Source organism: Dunckerocampus dactyliophorus, chromosome 16, assembly GCF_027744805.1.
Source record: "Dunckerocampus dactyliophorus isolate RoL2022-P2 chromosome 16, RoL_Ddac_1.1, whole genome shotgun sequence".
NCBI lineage: Eukaryota > Metazoa > Chordata > Actinopteri > Syngnathiformes > Syngnathidae > Dunckerocampus > Dunckerocampus dactyliophorus.
The window spans coordinates 5001-27598 of NC_072834.1; the positions used below are offsets into that span (position 1 = coordinate 5001).

Genomic DNA, 22598 nt, shown 5'->3' on the forward strand with positions numbered 1-22598 from the left:
CCCTAACCCTAGAACCTAACCTTAACCCACGCTCACGCGCATTCTAGAACCCTAATCCGGTACAGAAACCTAACCCTAACCCTAACTCCGCCTCCAACGCGCGCACGCGCATTCTAGAACCCTAATCCGGTACAGAAACCTAACCCTAACCCTTCCTCCTAACCCTAACCCTAACCCGAGCCCTAACCCTAACCCTAGCCCTAGCCCTAACCCCTAACCCAACCCCAAGGTGGACAGGCATACGAGAGAAAAGAATAAAACAATAATAAAAAACGTTTTCAAGGATTAATAAAGGTTATTACATGTTATTACATGGGGAGTTTTAAGATTACAAATATGGGAATTGATAGGGGCCAGAAGGGTGGGGTTGAAAAGAGGTAATATTAAAAAAGTTTGGTGAAAATGTTGTTTAGGAAGGACGATACATTTGGATTAAAAAAACACTTAGTTAAAAGAAGATATAAAGAAAGATATAAAGACAAAAAAACATGAGCACAGTACACACAATAGATAATAAAAGTTATGAGGAAAAGGGATACACACAATAAAAACAGTTTAAGTGTGGTTACTCTCACTTTAGTTTGATTTGGTGACAGAGCAACACTTGAGTGTGTTCAAAGAGCAACACTTGAGTGAGATCAAAGAGCACAGCTGGGGCTGGCTCATTATTGAGTTGGCTGTTGAAGGAGAAGGAGCTCTGCTACTTTTTGAGTTTTGTAAAAAAATAAAAAAAAAATACAAAAAGTTAAAAAAAAAATATATATATATATATATATATATATATATATATATATATATATACATTCTTTAAAAAAAATATTATGGACCCCATGGATGGGGAATGGACAGTTGTGCGTTACGGGAGGGGGTGCTCTCATGGCCATCAGACCACAAATGTACGCCCACAGGCGATTGCCAATACAGGGACCCGCGTGGTTCCTGGCTCAGGGGCTCGGGCCCAGGGGAAGGCCAGTGCATTTTCCTCCTCCACCTCAGTTAGAGGGGGAGGAGCTCTAGCTCAAACTCCTAACCCTAACCCTAACCCCTAACTCCTAACCCACGCGGTCACACGCATTCTAGAACCCAAATCCGGTACAGAACCCTGACCCTAACACGCGCATTCTAGAACCCTAACCCGTACATTCTAGAACCCTTGTCATGTTCTGTGTGTTGCACTCTGCTGCCGCCTCTGTTTTTGTCCCTGCAGTGTCATGGCTGCTCTGATGAGTGATTAGGAACACCTGCGATCAATCTGCTACGCTCCATATATACCTCTGCTCAGTCACTACCCAATTGCCAGTTATTCCCTTGCCAACCCTGCTTCCTGTTCCTCATCCCTTGGCTCCCAACTGGTCCCCTTGCTCGCGTATTTTCTGCCATTGTTATTTGTACTGCCTCTACCTGCTCTGCACCTTTTTCCTGCAGCTCTTTTTGTTCTGTGAGTACCTTTTTTCCTGCCTAGCAGTGTTTTTTGTTCTTTGTTGTTTTGGCTCATGCCCTGCGTTCCTTCGTTGTACTTTCTAGTAGTCATTTCTGTTTGTTGTATTTTTGCTTTGTTAATAAATAGATTTTTACTAGCGCTGTGTCATTCTGCATCACGGGTTCCAATCTTTTTCGTTGGCGTAAGCCACAACGTGACAGAATAACTGGCCAAATATGGAACCCGCAGAATTAGAACACCTGCGCTCCGCCCTGTCTCATCAAGGACAGCTGGTGGGTAATCACGAGAAGTCCTTACGCGAGATGATGGACGCCATCGCGGCGCTCGCTACTAGTGTCGGATCGATCGACCAGCGTTTGGAACAAGCACTCGCTGTGGGACCGCTTAGCTCTTCTCCACCTGCTGTTCCGGTCGTTCCACCGGTAAGCAACATTGCAACCGACGCTATAACCCCCACGACACGTGAACCAAGCATACCCCACCCTCCTCGTTTTTCGGGTGAGTCCGTGTCGTGCAACCAGTTTCTTCACCAATGCTCGCTGGTTTTTGATCAACAGCCGTCCACATACGCTACTGACTCTGCCAGGGTAGCGTTTATTATGAGCCTATTGACCGACGAAGCTGCCGCCTGGGCTGTGGCTATCAGCAATGCTAAACCCGCCGCGCGTTTGTCGTACCCCTATTTTTTGTCTGAAATGCGGAAGGTTTTTGACCACCCTGTTAGAGGAAGTGAAGCAGGGGATCGCTTGCTCGACATGAGGCAAAAGGGACGTTCCGTGGCCGCTTTTTCAGTAAGCTTCCGGGTTTTGGCCACCGAGAGCGGGTATGATGATGCCGCATTGCGCGGAATTTTTCGCAAGGCTTTGCAACCGCGACTCAAGGATGAGCTAGCGGTACGTGAGACTCCTAAAACTTTGGACGAACTCATCGATCTCACTATACGCCTGGACAATCGTTTGAGGGAGCGTGACCGGGAGTTGCTCGAAGGAGACAAACCAGCCGGAGATTCACGCACCTCGCGCAGCAGGACCTATACGCCACTACAGGATCCCGGCAAGCGCAGATGGGATTTTTCGCCGAGTCACGCCAGCTCCGACAATGGAGAGGTGCCTATGCAGCTGGGAGGACGACGCCTCACATCCGCTGAGAGGGCTCGCCGTCGTCGCCTCCACCTCTGCCTCTACTGCGGGGAACCTAATCACCATATAGCCAGGTGCCCAGTGCGTCCAACCCGCCGCCCCACACCCTGCTCGGACGGCGAGGAGCTACCTGTGAAGACCAAGACTTCTGTCAGGGCTGAAGAAGGCAAGCCTCTCACTGAGTGTGAGTATGAAAGGACGCACACGGACTGTCAGTATGACACACAAAGACTTCAAATTGAGGGTATAATCTCTGTTAAGGGGGGTAGACACAATATAATGGCTTTGGTGGACTCTGGGGCTGATGATAGCTTTATCGACACTAATCTAGCTAAGGAATTGGACATTAAATGCATTGAGCTACCTGTTCCTAAGAAAGTGCACTCGCTTGAGGGGCTTCAACTCGCCACCGTCACTCACCAGACTGAGTCCATTTCGTTGCAATTATCGGGTAATCATGTAGAGAAGATCAGATTCTTTATTATTCCCTCACAAGCCGCTCCCGTAGTTCTTCGCCTCACGTGGCTCAAACTTCATAACCCCTCTATCGACTGGAATAACAACCGCATAGCTAATTGGAGTAGCTTTTGTCATAGTAACTGCCTACGTGCCGCCATGATCAAAACTCCCGTCATGACTAAAAAGTTGGAAGAGATCGATTTGACTAAAGTACCCCCCTGCTACCACGATCTCAAACCAGTTTTTAGCAAAGACCTAGCCCAGGCTCTTCCTCCACACAGACCCTACGATTGTGCTATTAATCTCCTACCTAACGCCACTCTTCCCAGTTCTCGTTTATACAACATTTCCGGTCCCGAGTTCGCGTCTCTTAAGGAATACATTTCTTCATCTCTCGCAGCAGGTCTTATCCGGCCATCCACGTCACCACTGGGGGCGGGATTCTTTTTTGTTGAGAAGAAGGATAAATCTCTCCGTCCCTGTATTGACTATCGGGGACTCAATGACATCACCGTTCGTAACAGTTACCCGCTCCCATTGATGGATTCGGCCTTTTCCACTCTGCACAACGCTAAGTTTTTCACCAAACTCGATCTTAGATGTGCGTATCACCTGGTACGGATTCGGGAGGGAGACGAGTGGAAGACAGCATTCAATACGCCTTTGGGCCATTTCGAATACCTTGTTATGCCCTTCGGATTAACCAACGCTCCAGCTGTCTTTCAAAACCTCATTAATGATGTTCTTAGCGACCTCATCAATAAGAACTGCTTTGTGTACCTCGATGATATCTTGATTTTTTCTCATAATTTACAGGAACACATACGACAAGTCCGTCAAATCCTACTTCGATTGTTGGAAAACAGACTTTACGTCAAAGTCGAGAAATGTGAATTCCACGCAGAGTCGGTGTCTTTTTTGGGTTATATTGTGGAGAGCGGCAAGCTTCGAGCCGACCCCGCCAAGATTCAGGCGGTGGTCGATTGGCCATCTCCTACAGCAAGGAAGCCTTTGCAGAGGTTCTTGGGGTTCGCCAACTTCTATAGGAGGTTTATCCGGAATTTCAGTGCTATTGCCGAACCTCTGACAAGGCTAACATCAGTTAATAAACCATTTGTATGGTCCACTGAGGCCGAAAGTGCATTTTGTAGGCTTAAGCAGCTGTTCACTTCAGCCCCTATACTGTCTCATCCTGACCCCTCTGCTCAATTTTTCGTTGAGGTTGACGCCTCGGATACAGGAGTGGGAGCGGTCCTTTCCCAGAGATCCCCGGCCGACCAGAGGCTCCACCCGTGTGCATTCTTCTCGCGTCGCCTTACCAAAGCAGAGGGAAACTACGACGTGGGGAATAGAGAGCTGCTGGCCATCGTTCTTGCGCTGAGGGAATGGAGGCATTGGCTGGAGGGTGCAGCCAAACCATTCACCGTTTTCACTGACCACAAGAATCTAGCCTACATCAGATCAGCACACAGACTGAATTCTCGCCAAGCTCGCTGGTCGCTTTTCCTAACCAGGTTTGACTTCACTATCACCTACAGGCCGGGGTCCCGCAACGTCAAACCTGACGCGCTCTCCAGGATCTATGGCCCGGCGGAAGCAGACAAGACTCCGGACACCATCGTGCCTGTGGCCCGGGTGTTGGGGGCTCTCCAGTGGGAGGTGGAGAGAAGAGTTTCGGAGGCCAACTCCGGGACTACCATTCCTGACACTTGCCCGGAGGATAAGTTGTTCGTGCCCGACAGTCTCAGGTCAGAGGTTTTACAATGGGGACATAATTCGAAGTTGGCTTGCCATCCAGGAGTGGGACGCACCAGATTTATCCTGGCACAAAGATTTTGGTGGCCCTCCATGTTTTCAGACGTCAAAGCTTTCGTGGCCGCCTGCTCAGTCTGCGCCAGAAGCAAGTCTTCTCACCAGTCGCCGGCAGGACTGCTCCAACCTCTCCCAGTTCCTTCCCGCCCTTGGTCCCACATTGCACTGGACTTCATCACAGGCCTACCGGCATCCCGAGGACACACAGTCATATTGAATATTGTCGACAGATTCTCGAAGATGGCACACTTTATTGCACTTTCCAGGTTGCCGTCCTCTATGGAAACAGCCCGCCTGCTGGTCAAACATGTATTTCGTCTTCACGGCATCCCTATGAACCTTGTGTCGGACCGGGGGCCTCAATTTGCGTCTAAAGCATGGAAGGCGTTCTGCAAGACATTGGGAGCTTCGGTGAGCTTATCCTCAGGATACCATCCCCAGACCAACGGCCAGACTGAGCGGGCCAACCAGGACTTGGAGGCCGCTCTCAGGTGCGTCTGCCATCGGAATCCATCTTCATGGTCCACCCACCTCCCCTGGGTCGAGTATGCCCACAATTCACTCGTCTGCACAGCCACAGGCATGACACCCTTTAAAGCTGCCCTGGGATTCCAACCACCCTTGTTTCCAGCTCAAGAAAGAGAAGTAGCTGTCCCCTCTGTCCATCAGTACATCCGCCGGGCCCGCCGGATTTGGCGTGAGACCAGAGCAGCCTTAGCCCGCACTTCAACTCGCAACCGCAGGTTGGCAGATCGTCACAGGACCCCGGCCCCGAACTATCAACCCGGCCAAGAAGTATGGCTATCCTCCAAGGACTTACCCTTAGCCAACACCAATAGGAAACTGGCACCCAGATTCGTGGGACCATACACGATTGAATCCATCATCAGTCCAGCTGCCATCAGACTCAAGTTACCTTCATCACTCAAGATTCATCCCGTTTTCCATGTATCCCGTCTTAAACCAGTATCCTCCAGTCCACTGTGTCCTCCTGCTGAGCCTCCGCCTCCTCCGCGGATGATCGATGGCCTCCCAGCGTATACGGTAAGGGCCATTTTAGACTCGAGGAAGAGGGGTAGGGGTGTACAGTACCTGGTCGACTGGGAGGGGTACGGACCAGAGGAGCGCTCATGGGTCTCCCGCTCCTGTATCCTGGACCCAACACTCATCAGCGACTTCCACTCTCTCCATCCCGACAAACCAGGTATGCCGCCAAGGGGCGACTTGTGAGGGGGGGGGGGTACTGTCATGTTCTGTGTGTTGCACTCTGCTGCCGCCTCTGTTTTTGTCCCTGCAGTGTCATGGCTGCTCTGATGAGTGATTAGGAACACCTGCGATCAATCTGCTACGCTCCATATATACCTCTGCTCAGTCACTACCCAATTGCCAGTTATTCCCTTGCCAACCCTGCTTCCTGTTCCTCGTCCCTTGGCTCCCAACTGGTCCCCTTGCTCGCGTATTTTCTGCCATTGTTATTTGTACTGCCTCTACCTGCTCTGCACCTTTTTCCTGCAGCTCTTTTTGTTCTGTGAGTACCTTTTTTCCTGCCTAGCAGTGTTTTTTGTTCTTTGTTGTTTTGGCTCATGCCCTGCGTTCCTTCGTTGTACTTTCTAGTAGTCATTTCTGTTTGTTGTATTTTTGCTTTGTTAATAAATAGATTTTTACTAGCGCTGTGTCATTCTGCATCACGGGTTCCAATCTTTTTCGTTGGCGTAAGCCACAACATGACAACCCTAACCCTAACACGCGCTGACCCGCGCACGCGGTCACACGCACGCGCTTTCTAGAGCCCTAATCCGGTACAGAACCCTAACCCATCCTAACCCTAACCCCAACCTCAACCCTAACCACAAGGTGGACGGGTATAAGAGAGAAAAAAGAAAATAATTAAAAACCTTTTCAAGGCTTAATACAGGTTATTACATGGGGAGTTTAAAGATTAACAATATGGGCATTGATCCGGGCCAGAAGGGTGGGGTTGAAAAGAGGGAATATTAAAAAAATTTGGGAAAAATATGTAGTTTAGGAATGACAATAACCCTACCCTTAAAGAAATAAAGGCCAAATTGGACGAATTAAAAGGCCAGAAAGTTAGAAATAATTGCGTGTGGTGAAGGGTGGGGGGATATTTGGGACTGGGATGGCACGGTGGGATTTGGATGAAGGTGGATAGCAGACCTGGATGGCAGTGTTACGACAACTGCGATTACGCCGCCATGTTGGGGCCAATTCAAGCATGCACAGTACGACAATGCATGTAAAAAGTGGTATAAAGAATATTAAGGTATTAAATGGAATATCCATAAAATAACTGCAGTTTAGATTAAGTGCACGAAATGAGGTTCCCCGACCATACAGATCAAAATAAATCTAAAATTGGGCCAGATTATAAACAGTATAACACAATTTTTATTTTAAAAAAAAATCATTATTGCACTTCACATCTAACATTGCGAATTCCTTCTACAGCTTTGAAGCATTTTAAATGAAACTTAGGGTAAATGAGGACATTGACATGAAGATGTGTTTGTTTGTCGGACAAAGCGTTGCCATGTTAAGTTTGCTCGAGATCATGGATTACTTTATTTGCAACCAGAGGTGATTTACGCAAGGATGATTCACATTAAACAGAAATTCACAACACCAAATACAAAACATGGGATCTACCTCTTACAGCTTTGAAGAGTAGTTCGGCTTCCAGCCCAAACCCTTGTCGTGTCTGTTTGTGCATCCAAATGCACAACAACCCGGCATTTTTGACGAATAAACAACAATACAGCTAAAAACTGTTGTATAAAGGCGAACGCAAACGCGAATTTGGCCACAAGATGGCTCCACGAGTCACGTGACCGTATTTTTTCGACTCGTCATGTCGTAACTCTCTCAAGGGACTCTAGACCTGATAGGGAGAGAACATTTTGTCTTGAGGACGAGCAAGTCAATTGGAGCCCCACTAGAGGGAGCGAGTGAGCAACATTAGAAACAGAGACCAAAAGTTACAGGGCAGTCATTTGGATTTGGTCAGGGCAAGAGAAAACTACTCACCTGTTACAAAAGGCAAAGGAGAAAAACAAAAAAGGAAAAATATACTCACCTGTTAGAAAATTAGGAAAATGGAAAGGGAAATAAACACATATGTCAGAAATTAAAAGGAAAAATACTTACCTGTTAGAAAAGGTTACTAAGCCAGGATTGATCTGAGATGGAAAAGGACCAGACGAAAGTATGGACAGTGTTACTCTGCAGGAAGCTCTTTGTTGTTGTGGGATCAGATGCAAGTAAGGCGGTGGCAATATATTAAGCACAAGACGTGCAACAAGTAGTATAAGGTGGTGCCATGATATTTTCTGTCTGGGGGATGTGTGTTTGGGCCGCCTGAAGAAGACTAAAATAAGTCAAAACGTCAGGAATAGAGCCACACACACGTAGCCAGAGAGCTGCGGAAGCCAAATGAATGCACCTTGCAGCCAAGAGGGCCACAGAAGCGAAATAATTTCCGCTGACGACAGCGAAGAGACAGAACGAACGAGGAATAGAATGATACCATATGCACGAAGAGCACTCAAGCCTAATTATTGGAGCACTAGAACAATGTTTGGATTCATGATGGGGTGGGGGTATGAACTGGAGGTAGGCCCGTGCTTATGCCACTTCCCCGGTGGTGGTGGTGGTGGTGGTGGGGACTTTTGTTCAAAAGCCTAACCTGCCAATGCCGCCTCCGGGGAAGCTCCTGCCCTACTGTTCTTTGTAAATAATGTCAGTGAAGTTGAAAGCCAATTGGAGCAGTAATTCGAACCACAACTGTGAAATTTTTGAATTTAGCCTTACCCTGATTTTAAACCCTAACCTTAACCCTAAGTGGAATTAACCCTAGCCAGTTGTAACCCTAACTGGAATGAGCCCTACCCCTAATTTAAGTCCTAACCTTAACCAGTCGTAACCCTAGGTGAAATGAACCCTAATCAGTGGTAACCCTAAGTGAAATTAGCCCTAACCCTAACCCCAAATCTTAACCCTAAAAAGTTGTCTTCTAACCAAAAAAAACGTTGCATTTTTATTAGAATAAATTCATAGTATTACGAGGAAATTTAATGTCATTTTAATAGCATAGAGCTGCAATTTTTGTAAAATTAGGTTGGGGAAAAAATTAAATATTATGGGAATAAACTAAAAATATTATGCGAATAAAGTCCTATTACGAAAAGAAAATTTACAAGGATTATTTGAGAAAAAAATTGAAATATCTGGGGAAAAAAATTTGCAAAAGTGGGTTAGGTCTTTAAAAAAAAAGACCAAAGACTAAAGTTTGTTCTAATAAATTCTTTTTAACCTATTCCACAACACTGAGTTGCAGTTTTCCCGACCATGCAGTTTTTTGCTTGAAATATATCCTTATATTACTGATATAACTTCGTAGCATATCTTTACAAAATATCAAAGTGTCCCTTGCATCCTTTCATTTTTCACTATTTGGCCCTCACTGGAAAAAGTTTGGACCCTCCTGGTTTAAGTGATCTAGTGTGACAAGGGAAAAAAACAAGTCATTTAACCACACAACAAGCATCCTCAGCGGATCTGAGTTGGTCACAGACGACCAACGCCACGCCAACAGCAGAGTCTGCATTTTGTCCGTATATCACCGACTGCGTGTACGCTCTCTCCACTTCCTGTCTCAGCACCTCGTTCCGCGCCAGGGCGCTCCCGCTACCCACTATCCTGCTCACCCCCGCCTGCCTCAGACGCTGCGCAGGCATCATGGAGGTGAGGTTATCTATGATGCCGCGGCACAGTGCCCTGGTCACGTGACCCAAAGAGAGGTTGGAGGCAGAGATGTTGGTCACCTGACCCAGACAGAAAGGGTCGTGTCTCTCTCCCATGATGGTTGGAATCACTCGGAGTTCGCTGCTTTCTTGCTTCAGAGCGCACTGAATCATCTTCTCGTATAATGACTGATCACTCACATCCACACCTGTCAAATTACATCATGACTTTTAGTACATTGCTTGACCTGAAAAGGTACACTAACACATTCAATCCCAGCTATTTTTCAAAAGGCAACCCCTTCAGTAGCGGCCATTTTAGACAATTTGACAGATCTAGATACCGTACGTTTCAGGAAAATATAAGTTTCTGACTAAAAAAGGGAGAAAAACAAGTTTTTGTGAAAAGATACATTTCAAGCATAACTTTCACTTTGACACAAATATTTTTTGCTTGTGGGAATGCCATCTCCGGGTCAGGGATGAGATCCTGCCCCAAGTGGAGGAGTCCAGGTACCTTGGGGTCTTGTTCATGAGTGAGGGAAGGATGGAATGCGAGATCGACAAGCAAATTGGTGCGGCGTCTGCAGTGATGCGGACTCTACATCGGTCTGTTGTGGTGATGAGAAAGCTAAGCCGAAAGGCAAAGCTCTCCATTTACCGGTCGATCTACGTTCCTACCCTCACCTATGGTCATCAGCTTTGGGTAGTGACAGGAAGGACAAGATCACGGGCACAAGGGGCCAATATTAGTTTTCTTCGTAGGGTGTCTGGGCTCTCCCTTAGAGATAAGGTGAGAAGCACTGTCATCCGGGAGAGACTCGGAGTAGAACCGCTACTCCTCCGCATTGAGAGGAGCCAGATGAGGTGGCTTGGGCATCTGGCCAGGATGCCTCCGGGACGTCTCCCTGGGGAGCTGTTCAGGGCAAGTCCGACCGGTAGAAGGCCTCGTGGAAGACCCAGGACACCTAGAAGAGACTATGTTTCCCTACTGGCTTGGGAATGCCTCGGGATCCGCCGCGAGGAGCTGGGCGAAGTGGCCGGGGAGAGGAAAATCTGGGCCTCCATGCTTAGGCTGCTGCCCCCGCGACCCGATCTCGGATAAGCGGTAGAAGATGGGTGGATGGATGGATTTTTGGCTTGTGACAACTCAAATAACTAAACAACTAAAGCAACATAAACAACACAAAAAGGCTCGTTATAACAATTTTCAGATTTAGAACTGAACTATGTGTGTGCACGCGTGTCTGCGTTTGTATATGCGTTAAAATTTCCCTACAATGAGTAACCTCCTGCACACTACACTTCTCCACGCTCTCTCACTTCCTCCACGCTCTCTCACTTCCTCCGTGTTGTCCTGTGTGATTTTTCCGTCCACATTATCTCTGCCGAGCTCTTCAAATGCACTTCTGACACCTTGTGGCCGTTTTTATGTCTTGAAAGTGAAAGTGCTCTGTGATGTGTCGGTCACGAACGAATCAGCCGGCTTTTTGAAAAGAATGACAGGAGCCGGTTTGCGTCGTTTGGAGACAATTGGGAGACGACTACTTTAGTAGGCCAATGTCATTTGTCAAGATGTGTGACGGCGCCTCTATGTCCACACTGAGCAGGGGGAGGGTTGGGGTTAAACACGCTGTGGTGCTCTTAGAGCCGATTCGTTCGTGAGAAATTAGCATGAAGAGATGTGACCTATTTTGACCTATGTTGTCTATTGAGATGGGTCTTTGCTGTTGTATTTAATAATATAACATTATTATAATATAGTTTTGTAGCTGTTCATTGATGTTTAAATAAATCAATTTAAGTAAACATTTAATCTCGTATTTTTTTACATTAGTAATTCATTTTACACAATACATATAATTTGGTAATAAATTAATTTAAGACAACATAAAAATCTGAGGAGCCGAAAGAGCAAGCTCAATTTAAGGAGCCGAGCCAAAAGAACTAGCTCTCTAAAAACGGCCGAAATTTCCATCACTAGTTGGGATAGGGCATTCGAGATTAAACAGTAAAAACGCATAAATACATCTTTGGTATTGAATGAGTTAACAAAAAAAATACAAAGACACACAAGCCCACAACGCATCCCACTGGACAACCTCCATTTTTGACACGATGTACAGTACAACCAACCAGATTACGATAAATACATTTAAACGTCAATAGGTGAAGTGTACAGTAGACAACATTTACTAAATGTTCCCTTCATAGACAAACCTAACATAATATAATTACAATAAATTGATGCATATTCTTGTTCATTCCTACTGAGAGCTTTCAACTTGGGGAAAACCTGGAATTTGGCAAGTCTACACCTTACTGGCCCCACTTTTGTTTGCACATGCAGCCAACACCATCAATAAAAGCACATACCAAACTCTTTCATCCACCCAGCGAGCGTGTCCACAAAAGTGGCCAGCACGTTGCCGCCGTTGAGTGATGCGGCCACTGCCAAGTACGAGGAGCCAAAGTACGGGAAGAAGGTGGTGGAGGAGTCCAGCTGAGGCGAGTCAGGAGGTTTGAAGTCAGCTGGCATGGCGAACGTCAGCTGGGCTGAGGTGCTTATGTTAAGAACTGGCAGGTTAGAGAGAAACATGCAGGAGTGTGAGGGGTTAAACCAAAAGTTACATCTGATTGAAGTGTTAGCACAAGGGTGTTCAAAGTGTGGCCCAGAGGCCATTTGCGGCCCATGGTTAACCTGACTCTAACCCTAACCCTTTGTCGCTATTCTTCCTTCCTACAGCGTTATGGCCAAATATGGCGTCATTACGTGAGACACCTAACCAGCCATAAGAGCCTGACAGAGATAGCTTCCTGGTTCACCTGCATCTGTCTGTGCACTCAGGCAGGAGTAGACAGCGCACTGGAAGTCTCCAAGCGCGGCCCCTACTGGCGTACCAGCAGGGATACCATGCCAGTCGGAGCATGTGTGGCCCGCCAGCCCACCGGAGGGGACACACTGAGGTAGAAGGTGCAAAGGGAATCCGGTGGCATTCAGACTAGAACATCCATAGACACAGAGACAACTGTTAGGTGTAACACTCTCATACCAACAGCATGCATTTAGTACTAAATGCATTAATAATACTTTGCACAGTTACATACATATCCACATTCCACAGGCAGGTAGATGTGTTGTAGAAACCCCAGCTGGCTGCATTCTGAGGCGTCATCAGACATCTGTCCAAGCCACACAGCATGGATACGACATAGTCATGGATCGTTCCGGCTGCTGTGAAGTCCTTCAAGAACTCAGGCCTGCAGAGGAGTACAGGAGAAAGACATTTATAATAAAGAAGAAAGCAGAAACAACACTGATGTTTGTGTTCTGGTCACCTGTGTTTCATGTACCAAAACATTGTTGCACAGCCAAATCCTGTGGCTATGCTGAGATGCGAGTCAGGTTTCGGGAGGGAAGACAGGAAGTTGTTGCTGCAGCGGCCATCTTGCCAGGTGATCAGCTGGCTGGTGTCATTGGCTGTAAAGAAGTTGCCGCTGGACCAATCGCAACCTGCAAGCAACACAACATTTATACTTGGTGTTTCCCACACATTGTGGTGGCCCACAAAATTATAACGGGACTGTCTGTGAATGTAACTTATTGCTACAACTCCGTACAGTTGATGGCACTGTAACTTTGCTTCTTAACACACTTGGTCTGACAGAGATTAAAAAGACGTTGCAGGAGGGATGAGATGAACTTATATTTGGCAAGTATTCTGACCACTCTTGAATTTTCAAAAAAGCAACTAGCGACAAATCTGGCAACTTTTTCTGGTTTTATTGAACACTTTTGGAGACTAACATGAAAGAAGGTACCGCTCTTCTCAACAAGCAGCGGGTGCTGCTTTGAGCCGCCCCATCTAAGGGGACTCAGAGTGAGCCCTTTCATCAGTCATACAGCCTCTTTTTCTCGGTGGGTGGAGGCGGGGCCAGTAGCATACACACAGAGTGCAGAAGAGTGTAACGTAGTAGAAATTCTACTAGTAGATGGCAATATATTGTCATATATTTTTTTTATATCTTTTTATTGTACTTTTCTTAAAAGTTAAAATCTCGTCTCGTACACCCAATCTTGTGTATCGTCTCGTCTCATGAATTGAGTGTCTCGTAACACCCCTAATTTCTAAACATTTATTTTGCTTTTCATGTTTATTGCTCACTTTTTTGTTGCCCCCACCAACGAGATGTAGCCACTTATGTTCTGTTTTAGACCTTCTACTACACCATATTTATTTCAAAACAGCGTATGGATGCAAGCAATGGCTCAAAAAACACTGCAGTGCAAATGTCAAATAAAAATAATTATAAAAATAGTCAAATTAAATAAATGTCTAGACAAGGGGTGTCCAAACTTCTTCCATCAAGGGCCACATAGAAAAATTGAAAACTGCATCACAGCTTTGTGACACAGGTGAAAAAGGCTATTATTAGTATCACTCCTTGCTTTTTTTTATCGCCACTTTTGCTGTCGTTTTTTACATTTTTTAAATATTTCACCTTTCTTCTTGGAAAATTTTCCTCTCATATGTTTGTGACTTTATTCCCATATTATAACTTTTTCCCCCAACCTAATTTTCCAAAAATGACAATTTTGTTTTGTTTCTCATATTACGACTTTTAAAAAAATAACATAATTTTTCTTTAATATTTCAACACTATGCTAGAAAACTTATTTTTCCTGTAACTATGTTGTATGTATGTAACTATGTTCTTCTATGTTAGTTATGTTTTGATTTTATTCTTGTAAAATATAATTTAACAAAAAAACAAAAAAAAAAACAAAATAAAAAAATCTGCAATCTCTCATTTTGGTTTGGTTTGGTTTGGTTTGGTTTAGTTTATTTGAACATGAAGGTTACAATGAAATTACATGTCATGATATGGGATGCAGGAAGTGAATAATATGTGCCGTACAACATGTGGAATGGGTGAGGTGTAGGATTAAATAAGCTTTGCTTCTTCCTACTCCTTTTGGACATGTGGAACTGTGAAAGGATGATTCATGAGATGTATTCCATTGTAACCTTCATGTTCAAATAAACTAAACCAAACCAAATCAAACCAAAACCAAAACCAAAATGACTGCAGATTTTTATTTATTTATTTATTTATTTCGTTTTTTTGTTAAATTATATTTTTAGAATGTTCCGTGCGCCAATAAATAAATAAAAAACAGACAGTCCACAAATGACCCCTGGGCCGCTGTTTGGACACCCCTGGTCAAGAGTATAACAACTTGTCCACATAAAAAAAACAGACAATCCACAAATGGCCCTTTGGCCGCTGTTTGGACACTGCTGGTCAAGAGTATAACTGTTGTTCGTGTCAAAGTACAATTAACTGCAAGGACAAGAAGGGAATATTGTTTTACAGTAATGTTTTCTTACCATATAAACATACCAGGTGAAAGCATGCATAGTTTAATCTGCTTTATAGTTTCAGCATTGAGAGATGACTTAAATCACCCACAAAAATAATCCCTTTACACAATAAAAATAAATGCACAGTTAATCACAAAATGATGCAGTTTCACCAGTCTTGACGTGTATGACTTAAATATGAAAAAACAAAAGGCACCCGGTGTATGCGTAGTAACATTCATTTCCATTGTGAAACTCATTTCATTTGCAAATTGGTGTACAAATGTATCGCAGTGCTTTTCTTTCACCACAATAAAAAACATACTGTAATGGAGTCCTATAGCAATAATTCATAAACAGTTGTTCTTACCACTCTCAGCTTTCCAAAATAAAACACCGTGCATCTGTCCTGATACCCCAATCCTGTCCACATGCTGCAGTTTGTCTCTTGGTAGCAGCCCGATGCACCGGTTCAGCGTGTCAATAATCCGGACCGTGTCCTGTTCCTTTGCCTGTGCATGGAGGACACTAGTTTTACCAGACAAGAAGCAGGTGGTGACGTGACATATTTTTTAGGGAAGTGGTGCTCTTACTTTTAGTCCGCGACTATCGGCTAAATCAGAAGCAGATGGTAAACTCTGACTTGCAACAACAGTCCTGGACTTCCTTTCTAATAAGACCGCTTTGATCGAGGTGGTGCCCAGATCCAAACCCAGAATGTAAGAAGACATGACTGCTATAGGAAGGACACGTCTGTTTACGAACGCTTCTTCTTTGGTTTAATAGACTACCTGGCCAGCGTGTTGAGTAAAACATCCGGGTACTGACGGCGCACTGCACTTTGACGTACTTCCAATTGGCCGGCGTAAATAGTAAGTATAAGTACGTAGCTGAGACAGTTTGGTCTGTCTCCTGACTCAACAAACTGGACGATCGAGCATTACCGTTGCTGACTGGGTCTTTATATTTATCACCGTGCACAAATACAGCCACATCAGTGAACTCTGAACGCCGGTCCATCACCTCAAGACGTCCGTGTAAAACACAAACAACAATAACAATTCCTATTGTTACAGTAGCCTAGTTTGCAATAGCTATTAAAGAAATATTTAAAAATATTCTGGATTCTATTACATAACTGCTACATTACACTTACTGCTACCCTCTGGAACTATTCGATACTTTATTGTTTTCTTACTATATTTATTATATATCATAACTACAAAAATATGCCTCCTACTTGTAGACTTGTTGCGTGATAGGGGTTAGGGTTAGGTGAATAATAACCGTTCGTGATCGCGAAGTCGATTGTACGTTAAATATAATTATTTGACCAGGCAACACCGCAACGCTCCACTTGGCATACTTTCCGTTTCCTCCTGCTGCATTCAGGTAAAATACGACGGTAACAACAATACAGTTTCGTCAGGGCAATATTATACAAAAGATGATCATTTTTATACGCACATCTGGCAGTCGACATATATTATTTTTATTACTTCCTTAAAAATATCTATCCTAACATTTAAATATGTGAATAAGCGAAATATCCTACTTTTCGCTGTTAATTGAATGCAGCATCAACATCCTCATTTTTTTCACTCTGCTGCTATTACCCACAATTCCTTGCGAATAGCATGGCCGATAGCTGTCCAGGAGTGTCATCAGCACTAAAATAAATGTGGGTTTTCCTCGCCATTAAAGCTAACAATCATCCCTTTTCAAGTCGGCAGCGTAGCTTTTACAGAAGATGAGTTTGTAATTTCGCTGTCAGAGGAGCACAGAAGCCCCTTCCTTTACCTCCGGTAGGAATCTCACGTCGCTTAGCAATAGCAGCCCTTCACCGTAAACAGTGTTAGCATGGTGACACTAGCGATGCATTAAATGTATGTTCGAATGAGATACAAGTAGTCATACAACAATGGTGATAATTTATCATAAAACCCTTGAATTCTTTTAATGTGTTGTCGGCCACATAAATATATTTAGTATTTTGAGCCGCCATGCTCATTATGTGACCAAGCTAACAAAGCCAACAGTGCAGATATGTGTTTCCTTTTATGCTACAGCATGTTTGGGGATTTGATGTACTGTTTTACACATTTGAAAATACTGTAAGAATGACACTAATACAATTGCCGCCTTCTTTATTTTATAATGTCAGCTCAATGTTTACATCAGCAAATGTAACCGTTGAATTGTATCGTATCGTTTGTACACTATCGATTTGTTCTGTTTTTAAAATATATAGTTTTTTAATCAAATCTTACTCCGCGTATCTAAATCGTTTGTCACAAAGAGATTTACATGCCTACATATTTTTAAAATGTATTTCTATGTGTGATTAATTGCAATTAATTGAGTTAACTATGGACAAAATGCAATTAATCACAATTAAATGTTTTGATCTATTGACAGCCCTAATATAGTTAGAGACTGTATTTTATAATAGATAATTCAGCTGCCTCTTCCAGTTTGGGTTGTCACCACCTTGCAATCTCCGCAGCATTTTCCTGTGACCGGCAACCCCTGAGCCAAGATGGCAGCTGTTGTAGCCAAGCGAGAGGGACCACAGTTCATCAGTGAAGTGGCCATGAGGAGCAACGCCGCCGTGCTGGACTATTGCCGCACGTCCGTGTCAGCGCTGTCCGGAGCTACGGCCGGTATCCTGGGTTTGACGGGACTGTATGGCTTCATTTTTTATTTGCTGTCCTCCTTCCTCCTGTCTTTGCTGCTCATCCTCAAGGCTGGGCGGCGATGGAACAAATGCTTTAAATCCAGGCGGCTGCTCTTCACCGGCGGCTTGGTTGGAGGCCTTTTCACCTACGTCCTGTTCTGGACTTTTCTTTATGGAATGGTGCACGTGTACTAAAGCCATCTAACACAACTTAACTCATTCAACTTTATTTGATCTGTAGATGAGCCAAATAGTTGTCATTTTATTCCATTATGACCTGCTGATGTATAAGAGGGAGTGTGTTCATAATTCCAGTTGTCCTCCCACACATACTACTACACAATGTGGCTTTGATTTCATACATAACTCCAGGCCTCTTTTCATTTATGACCATGCCCATGGATTATTCAACAGACTGGAGCACATTATGTACAATACTCATGTTAAATGCGAAGAAATGCGATTACTAATTGGAATAAATACCTCTGTAAAACTTGTTTGCATACATCATATCTATCTTTCCGCTTTACTTACCATCACAAAGAAGATACACAATCATTTCCAACAAAGACAATTCAAATAAAAAGACGCATACAAATAGTCACAGTAGGGCTGTAGCACACAATAAATAGTCCATAGCAGTGTTGAGTTAATCAAGGTACGGTATATTCAATCTACTGAATAGCATTGGGACCTGTCCTTTTAATGAGTGAAGTCCACCCTGCATCTTTTGTTCTAATAGCTGTGAAATAATGCTAAGAATCTCAAGTAAGGTTTACAATTTAATATCAAAAGGAGTAGATACAAACAATTGCAATGCCAGCGCTGAGTAAAACCGTCAGCACCCCCAGCCAAGGTTTAGTGAGGTCCAAGTGTTAGAAGTGATGCGTGCATCAATGCTGAAATATCGATACCTCTGATACCAGCTCTTCATGCTCTAAAATTGATTCCCAATAAAAAATATCGATGCGTTTGAGACTTCATTTGATGTAATGTTTGAAACGTTTGTTGAAATAATGGTTAGGGTTAGGGTCATGTGTGAATTGTGAATAAAGTTTTCATATAGTTCTTAATTATTTTAATGGATTTATTTTCCTTTTTTTTGTTGTTTAAAATACCATTTTCACATATTTTATATGATTTTGTTTTTTTCTGTTGTATATTAGCTTGGCTATATTGTAAATCACCCCGCTACCTCAATATACTTCAGGGTTTAAAAGAAAGACATGCATAAAGAAGTAGTTACATTTATTATTAAAATATGAATCATCAGTGAATTAAATGTATTGTGTTCTTTATGCTATGATATGAAATACAGAACTTTTTCAGACTTACCAGACACATTAAGTGAATTTAAAGTATCGGTTTGGAATCAGAGCCGCACGGTGGCCTAGTGGTTAGCATGTTGGCCACATAGTCAGAAGATCAGGAAGATCTGGGTTTGAATCTCCATTGGGCATCTCTGTGTTGAGTGTGCATGTTCTCCCTGTTCAAGTTGTGTGTGTTTTTCGCTTGAAGTCAGCTGGGATAGGCTCCAGTATGCCCGCAAGCCCAGTGAGGATAAGAGGCATAGAGGATGGATGGATGGATGGTTTTGGATTGCTATCGATGATACCAGTCTAATTTTTACTCAGTATCGGATCAGAAATGAAATCAGTGGTATTGCACATCATTACCAAATGGCCTCTAAAGTGAAACTAAGGTCCTTAGCGTCATATGCCTGCTGTGGAGACAGTCCCAGTGATCTGTACTCTTCCCGTTAACTGTTGGTGTATTGATCTGATTTGGCTTCAACCAATCCTTGGCTAAGGGGCTGTGAGACTCAGCCAGGAGACAGAAAGGGTGAGTTATAGTGAAATTGTGTGTGTGAGATTAATTAAAAAGAACAGAGTATCTTTGTTCCAAGTGAAAGGTCTTGTGTTATCTCTCTATTGTAGATAAGCACATATATGTTGCAGTACCCATCCAGAACAGAGTGGAAAATATTCCATTCCTAACAGTAGGAATATTACCATCATGTTAAAAGCAGCAGCAGTTTTTGATATGTTTTTGAGAAATAAACAGGGTTATATCATACCCCAGTAACCAGAGCTGATGGAGAAACACTGATAGCCAGTTAGAGTCAGTGACCAAAATCTACCTAAAACCTAGGTCACAGCCGCTTGTATGGGCTCTTACGGCCATTGTATTTGCAAAAAAAAACACAAGAAATGCACAGAGGGCGTAAGTGTGACGTACTGATTTTCAAGCCGTAGACTGGCCACAGAGTTTCTTTGTCATATCAAACAAACAGATGCTTATGTTTTTATCAGGTTGCAAGACAAATGTATGCATTTGGTACATCTTCATGCGTCGTCCATATGGCCAACGTGTCTTTTGTACATTTTTCTGGTGTCAGGTTTGGGCAAAATGTTAATTTTTTCCTATGTCGCACTTGCCAACTCCTATGTGTGTCGTGCGCCACACTTGCACTTCACATACATAATTAGTGCAGCCAATGCACGTTCAGATATTTCTTATGTGCCTCCATGCGTGTCGCAATCTTACTCTTTCAATGTTACCACAACTACATTCTCCACGAACAACAACAAAAAAAAAAACGCAGCGATTTCGGGATGCCAAAAATCGCACGGCCAAAAAAAAAATCTTATGTCTGGTTGTGACCAAGGCTTAAAAAAATGTTGAATGTCAAATAAATTCTATGTTCTTGCTATACTTTCACAACAAATGTCATTAAACATGTGATAATGAAACTCAACACAAATTAAATAAATAATGCACAATAACTGACAGAAGCCTGGTTCCTACAACATTTTGACTTGTAGTTTATCAGCTACAGCCCACAGCAAGTTTTGAGTTACTTCAGCCTGCCTGTGTCTGGTTTTAATATTTGAAACCCCCCCTGCAAAATATCAAACAGTAATTTGAACAGACTGCATGGTAAAAACTGTGTAACCGAGTAAAATAGTCAAATCACCCGAAGGATGATCGTCTAGCTTGCCGAAGGGCGGCACCATGCCACTTCATATGTCCGTTAAGTATGTGTACAGTATTCACTTTAGAGATGACATCGACGCCATATGTGTGCAGGGTGTCCCTAAAGTCTGGACACCAGTCAAATTCATGTCAATCTCTCAACTTTTCCATCAGAAATGTTGGAAATCATATTGAAGATGTTATTTGTTGTTATTCCAATTAATTAACCCTGCAATGACGATAGGAAACGCTCTCTCCTTGTGATCTTTGTTGCAAATTTATCTACTACAGTGGAAACCGTTTATGCACACACACCCCTGCCATCAACATAAGCGGATGCCGACATAACTGAAACCAGCCATTGCGTGCACATTTACTTGGGACTTTGGCCAGAGACATAAGGAGAATGGGCGCTAATTAGGGATGCTCCGATTCCGATACTGATCATCCAGGACTAAAATCAGCTGATACCGATCACATGGATTAATTATACATTTTTAAATGTATTTATGATGGGTGCTATTGGCCAGGGGTGCCGTATAAATGGGAAAAGTCAGGACAATTCCAAGGTCCCGTGACTGCCAAGGAAACCAAAAGTAGGTCACTAGTTATAAACTTTTTGAGTTTTGTGGACGTTTTGTGATTTAAAAAAAAATACATTAAGAACACAGTCGGACTCATGCGGTGTATTAATAACACGACAAGACGAGTGCCATATTGTACGGTAACCGGAAAATGTACACAATTTTGTACACATTTTTTATGTTAACTGAAAAACACGCTGACCGACGCATACGCTTTTAATGGGTCAGTTGGGTCCTAAAGATGTGGCCCCAGAATTTCTGGCGGCGCCTCATTCATGAGTCAGGTCAATAAAAAAAAAATGCATAAAATTTCAGTTATGAACTTGCCTTAACCTTGAAGATTTGACCTGTCAAAAGTCCTTAACCTGATGTAGTTATATGATGAATATTGAGTTATTTGAGGCAGATTTGTGGCGTTTTCCATCCTAAAAAAGTACGTGTTATTGGTTATTGATGCATCATATTAGGTCACATTGACAACATAGTTACAGGTGACCTTCATCCAGGTCATTCAGGTCAAGGTCAATGGCCAAAAACTAGCTGAGAGTGTTTTTTTGTGTTTGACATGTGCTTTGGCAAGATAATGATTAAGTGCTATGTTTTAGGACACCTTATTGATTTTTTTCATGGTGATGCTGACTGTGTGATTAACTTGTATATCATTGCTAATAACGATGTGCCACATTTTGAATCGCAAGTCAACAGGTGCAGCGTTTCTTCCTGTGTATGAGTGCATCAGTGTGCTGGCTCATGTGCATTCGTGTGGCCTGACCAGTCTTCAGTCAGGGCAAATGAACATTTCCAACTTTTGTAACCCAACTGACTGAGACCACCACTGTGGGTCGCTTGTCTTTGTCAGTTGTGCGAAGAGAATGTGATGTGATGCTTTGGTTCAGAACCTTGGGGAGAGAGAATGGACGTGTAGCGCTGGCCCGTGTTGCGTGGAATGGTGGGACCCCGCTTGTCCTCAGGGGATTTGTTCTCCATGTTGCTGGAAGATCCCACTATGGCTTCAATATCGTCAGGCTTTTTGATGGAGTTCACAGCCCCTTTCTCTGCTGCTGATTTCCTGGACTTCTTCTCCCGATGTCCCTGCTTCCCCGCCTTGTCTTTGGTCCGTTCTTTCCTGTTACATTCAGTGAAGCAGAGATGAAGGAGTGAATGACACTCATTATGATGCAACTATTAGCTGAAAAACTTCATCTTTAAATCCACATTTAAGACACTATTTTCTAGCGAGAGAAAGGATGCCACTTTTGATGTTTCGTAAAGCAACACGAATGCTCTGCTAAGAAGTTATATGCTGTATATTTCAAGAAAAAACTGCATCTCAGCCTTGTGATATAGATGAAAAAGCCGAGTATCAACTACGTTCTTTGCTCTC

At 43.6% G+C, this 22598-nt stretch overlaps 3 protein-coding genes across 8 annotated transcripts in view; 1 reads left to right on the forward strand and 2 right to left on the reverse strand.

Moving 5' to 3' along the window:
- Positions 1 to 218: 218 nt before the first annotated feature.
- On the reverse strand, positions 219 to 16000 carry shpk (sedoheptulokinase). Its single transcript, XM_054754244.1, has 7 exons — positions 15571 to 16000; positions 15348 to 15489; positions 12951 to 13125; positions 12720 to 12872; positions 12438 to 12613; positions 11988 to 12188; positions 219 to 9820 (listed from the first exon to the last, which is right to left on the reverse strand). Exons 1-7 carry the CDS (start codon positions 15706 to 15708, stop codon positions 9393 to 9395), a joined length of 1413 nt encoding a protein of 470 aa, XP_054610219.1. The 5' UTR covers positions 15709 to 16000; the 3' UTR covers positions 219 to 9392.
- On the forward strand, positions 15579 to 21190 carry emc6 (ER membrane protein complex subunit 6). 3 transcript variants are annotated; one of them, XM_054754255.1, is made up of 3 exons: positions 15579 to 15696; positions 15764 to 15849; positions 17484 to 21190. In XM_054754255.1, exon 3 carries the CDS (start codon positions 17517 to 17519, stop codon positions 17847 to 17849), a length of 333 nt encoding a protein of 110 aa, XP_054610230.1. In that variant the 5' UTR covers positions 15579 to 15696; positions 15764 to 15849; positions 17484 to 17516; the 3' UTR covers positions 17850 to 21190. The 3 variants fall into 3 exon arrangements, with proteins under 3 accessions (XP_054610230.1, XP_054610229.1, XP_054610228.1); XM_054754254.1 differs by lacking the exons at positions 15579 to 15696; positions 15764 to 15849 and adding an exon at positions 16603 to 16658; XM_054754253.1 differs by lacking the exons at positions 15579 to 15696; positions 15764 to 15849 and adding an exon at positions 16608 to 16782 and having other exon boundaries at positions 17484 to 20543.
- p2rx5 (purinergic receptor P2X, ligand-gated ion channel, 5) overlaps positions 17895 to 22598 on the reverse strand; it is a 31000-nt gene continuing 26296 nt past the window's right edge. For 3 of the 4 annotated variants that reach the window (XM_054754241.1, XM_054754239.1, XM_054754243.1), the window contains one exon: positions 17896 to 22340. In XM_054754241.1, the coding sequence (XP_054610216.1) occupies positions 22070 to 22340 (271 nt within the window). In that variant the 3' untranslated portion in view covers positions 17896 to 22069. Of the gene's footprint in view, positions 22341 to 22598 lie in introns of all 4 variants that reach the window. The other variant, XM_054754240.1, reaches the window with a different exon arrangement.